Genomic DNA, 4,631 nt, shown 5'->3' on the forward strand with positions numbered 1-4,631 from the left:
ACTGACTCAAATATCATTAGATAGTTCCTCTTTAATTCATGGTACCCTGACTCTTGGTTGCACATCATCGTATTAATCTGTCGAACGTTTATCCTTTTTGTTGCAAAGTTATTTTAATTTTTTTATTTTCCTGGTGGTGCTCAGTATAGCCATTGGTAACACTCTCTCGTAATCTGACTGTTTATCGTACCTTTGCTTTTAGGCAAAAAAAAAAATCATTTTAAAATTTTACGTTTCCTGTTTTATGATAAAACAGATTCGCCGCCCCCCCCCCCACGTGTATTTGTTGATTAATTTTTTTAACTCTTTGTGGCTATGACTCATTGCATCCCCTGTATCAATTCACTTTTGCATACATGTATATACTAGTATACTGAAAAGCTGCTAGTGAATTGCAAGGGGAGGTTTTCTATTGGAGCGAGAATACTAGTATTATTTAGACCTTTATATCTTCTTTTTTTTAAAGAAAACATCATCGAGTTTTCAGTAATCTTTAACCTTTTAACGCACGACAAAACCATTTGGAATACAAGTTGCCTTGACAATCAGTCTTGGTATTGTAGTTGTATGATGATGAAAAACTTCAAATTTGTCGTGTGCAGATTGAAGAATCGACTCTTTGCGCATTAACCCTGCAAGTGGTTATGTAAGGAATTAAATGGTCTAAAATATTTAATGGAGATCTTGTGAACATCCTTGTTCTACCAAGCCATTACTATGAAAAAAATATATATATTACTACTCATCATGCTTTAGATTGTTTTGCTAACACCGTATATAAATTGTCAAAAAAGTTTTCCCCGCACATATTGAATTCAGATTATAAAAGTGAATTTATTATAAATGAATGATCTGCCATGGCTTCACTTTTGAAAAAAACTTTGTTATTTCTTTTTAGTATGTTTGATTTTTCGATGTTGGTTGTTGGCGAAAGCTAAAAACTCAGATTGCAAGCTTTTCACAAAAGCCCACATGAAACGGGACTTCAGAAACTTTCAAAGTGAAGCCACAATCTGTGAATCAAGAAAATAGATATGTGGCTTGGTATCACTTACTAGAGTAGCACCTATTCAGCATCTGAAAGATCTGGACTACTTGTTTATTTAAACACTAACTCAGTAAAAAAAAAAAACTAAAATGATAAAATGAGTATTCTCATGCATGTTGACATAGACAAGTCTCATGTCAACATGATTATCTTGCATGTATGTTGTCTGATATAGGAGTTAGTGAGAAACTTTAATTACCGATGTAGAAAACAGGGTTTTTTTTTGGGGGGGGGGGGGGTTGCATGATAACGAAGTTCTGCATGTAGAAATAATATATACCACCACAGAATATACTATAATTTTGAATGAACACAAGTACACACATTTCCCGTTAAAGCTATTTTATTTACTTTCCACATGCCATCCAATTAATTTTAGCTCCATATAACTTTGAATCGTCATATGAGGTAAGTTTCATCCGGAATCCAGTTTTGGTAACATCGGTGATTTCCGTTATTACCCGGAGATTTGTACTACGATCGGAATCCAGAAAATACAGACCATACGTTACGGTCGGCCTCTCCTCAAAATGAGATTTGAATTGAACGCTCTGTATATAAGGCCAGCTTGGAGGAGGGTTGGCGTATTTTACAACGACCCCCGATTCACCTTAAGATAAAAATACAAAAATCATAACAGAATGCGATTCATTTTTATTGGATTCGTCGCCTTTTAAAATGATATTAATGTAATGTTTTTAAATGTTGAATAGCGACGTTGATTTTTTTAAAATAAATTTTTTATAGTAAAAAAAAAAAAAAATAACAAACCTATTCAATAGTGAATAGTGAAGAACTTTAGAATTAATGTTCACATCTTGCTTTGATATTCTTTGCCAGATTACATCCATTTAAAAATCCTGAGTATATTCTACGGAAATGGAGTTTAGTATAGACCTACATTTGCAAAGACTCGAAAGGTTTTCAAGAAGATTATAATCATTTTCAATTTCAATACATGTACATTTAAAGTACTATATTTTTGACATCCTAACTTTTTAATGCAGACTAACTGGAATCTTTTCATTTTGTACTCCTTTTACGTATTGTTACTGAACTATTTTGAATTCTATCGAATGGCCTAAATATGAATACAAAGCAATAATATAATAATTTTTTGTACGCCACCTGATGTCACGTTCGAAATTTGTACATTTTGAAGGTCAAATGACCGTTTATTCTACAATTAATAGACACTTCATGGTTTATATTTGTAAACTGCCCGAACCAGGATACATGTATATGAGTATAAATTGGGTAGCTTTTGAATTCATTTCTCAAATACATGTTGATAAAGTCTAAATAAATAACTCCAACTTGAGCCTGAGATTGATTTTTAATGCCATATCTAAAAATTTGCTTATTGATCCATGCTTTTGATATCAGTCTCTGAATATAATATAAAATACTCCATCTTAGGAACTTTGAAAATTAATCTTTTAGTGCCTTTGGAATTCTTAAAGACAAAAGGCGAGATATTCATATAGGCATATGTATATCATTATATACATGTATAATTTCACTATGTATGAAATAGGTAGAAATTAAAATAACTTTGTTAACCTACTTACATTTCATAGTTTTACCTGTAAATAATTAAAAATGAATATTATTACAGAAAAATTAAAACTGACATATCAGATTTCACCTTAAACAAATACGTTGACTTACGATTCTGTAGAGTCTCTATCTGTTCCTTTTGGGCAGCTATATGAGCTTCCATGTCTTTGATTTTTGTTTTCATCGTCTCTATTTTGGGCTTCATGTCGTACAGTTGTTCCATTAAATAAAATACCAGTTCGTTTCCGGATCGATTTTGTCTTTCAACATTGCTATTCTGCCAAACGGATGAAAGTTAACAAAAGTGTTAAAAATGAATATGTTGTTCGGTATCATTGCTGCTATGTCATGAAATGGACCAAATCACAGGTGCTTGAGGACCTGACCGACCCTTCACCCCTCACCCTCCCCCTCCCAAGTATCTGGACCCCCTAGGACTTTACTCATTATTTTTCTTTAAACTATCATTTTATGACATATTTATAATCTAATGTATACATTCATTGCACAAAATTACGCAAAACAAGCATGCATTTTGAAAAAATCGCATCCCCTCTGTATATAAATACAACCTTGTTGTATTTATATACAGAGGGGATATGATTTATATGTAATAAAAGGATAATTAAAAAAAAAGAAAATGAGTAGCTACAGTGAAATCCTGGGGGTCTAAAAACGGGGGGGGGGGGAAGGGTCGATCCTGTCCCCAAGCATCTGTTGACCAAATGAATAATTTGCTGTCTGATGGTTTTATAAAAATACATTTTTGACATCCTCAGAAAATAGCAATTTATCTAATTTTCACTAATTTAGTTAAAGGGACATTCAAGATTTCTATGTTTTCTTTAATTTTTAATGGTTCAAATACTTTATAAAGATATTTATTACTGTCAACCAATATTTGACCGTCAACTATCAAGTCTTGTGCATATACAGAATTTACAAATCTTTGTTTTCTAAACAAGGCTCGTGCCATGTTTTTGTTAACATTTAGATTGTTTATAAAAAAAAATTACATGTATTTACAGCAGAACGATATGTGAAAACACCATGACTGGACTATTTTTACTGTTAACTTGCAAATATCTAACCACAAAAAATAATTATAATAGTAACAAAGTTAGAGAAAGTTTTTAATAATCTTAAATTTACATAACCTAAATCCATGACCCAAGCCTTGTTAACATTTCGAATTAAGTGTGTGCTCTTTATTTAAACAGCTAAAGTTAATTAAACATTGTAAATAAAAAACGAAAAATGGAAGAATATAAATATGTGTGTGAATTGTCACCACGTACTTGAGATTGAACTGTTCCTGTAATGGCTACAGCCGTGACAAGCAACAAAACCTCTGCGATAAGGCCCATTGTAATACCGTTTAATGTCATCTTTAGATGTACCTTTGGTTTAAACATGTATGTAAAGGTAACGTATAATTGTAGCATGAACCTCCAATTAAAAAAATCGAAAACAAAATATTTGCAAGCAGGAATCAAATTCCTTTTAAATTCTTTTTAAATAATGACATAATAATACTTACAGGTGAAATGCAATTGATATATTCGTGAGTTTCTTGCTGTTACTGCTTTGTCGCATCTGAATAAACGAGTAATTAGAATATCGATGGTACTTTATATACTAATACTTGATACTTAGTTCATTCTCATTAACTGCAGAAATCTGATCCAAGAGTGTGGCAGTTATGACGTACATGTATCAATTACAAGCGACAGATTTTATCACAACTAGATGATATCCCGTTCATTGCAAGTTAGAATTATACATTACATGTAATATGAAGCTTTCTCCCATGTAAAAAATTTTGAATTTATATCCTCAGTGTTTAATACCAATTGCATTCAGCTTTGTTAGTTTTGGGAATGCACACTCTGCATGGAGATGTACTGAATGCAAATTGATAAAAAAAAACACCACTGTGGGAGGGTGGGAAACCCAATGCTCACAATGCCTATCATACTAGACATATGATATAAATTGTCCACCTTTACACGTGCAATATCCA

General features: G+C 32.1%; 1 protein-coding gene across 2 annotated transcripts; it reads right to left on the bottom strand.

The window, feature by feature from the left end:
• Positions 1–1,373: 1,373 nt before the first annotated feature.
• LOC105339822 (ATP synthase subunits region ORF 7-like) lies at positions 1,374–4,344 on the bottom strand. Of its 2 annotated transcripts, XM_034446041.2 has the most exons (5): positions 4,149–4,333; positions 3,907–4,008; positions 2,720–2,885; positions 2,620–2,634; positions 1,374–1,658 (listed from the first exon to the last, which is right to left on the bottom strand). In XM_034446041.2, exons 2-5 carry the CDS (start codon positions 3,994–3,996, stop codon positions 1,396–1,398), a joined length of 534 nt encoding a protein of 177 aa, XP_034301932.2. In that variant the 5' UTR covers positions 3,997–4,008; positions 4,149–4,333; the 3' UTR covers positions 1,374–1,395. The 2 variants fall into 2 exon arrangements, with proteins under 2 accessions (XP_034301932.2, XP_065929740.1); XM_066073668.1 differs by lacking the exon at positions 3,907–4,008 and having other exon boundaries at positions 4,149–4,344.
• Positions 4,345–4,631: the final 287 nt, after the last annotated feature.

The sequence above is a fragment of the Magallana gigas genome, chromosome 2 (assembly GCF_963853765.1).
Source record: "Magallana gigas chromosome 2, xbMagGiga1.1, whole genome shotgun sequence".
Taxonomy (NCBI): domain Eukaryota; kingdom Metazoa; phylum Mollusca; class Bivalvia; order Ostreida; family Ostreidae; genus Magallana; species Magallana gigas.

Bases quoted from the DNA above. Each gene is read 5' to 3' on its own strand.
- LOC105339822 (XM_034446041.2), bottom strand. From the start codon at position 3,996: ATGACATTAAACGGTATTACAATGGGCCTTATCGCAGAGGTTTTGTTG. The intron at 2,886-3,906 runs GTACGTGGTGAC...TCCGTTTGGCAG, and splicing joins CAGGAACAGTTCAATCTCAA to AATAGCAATGTTGAAAGACA.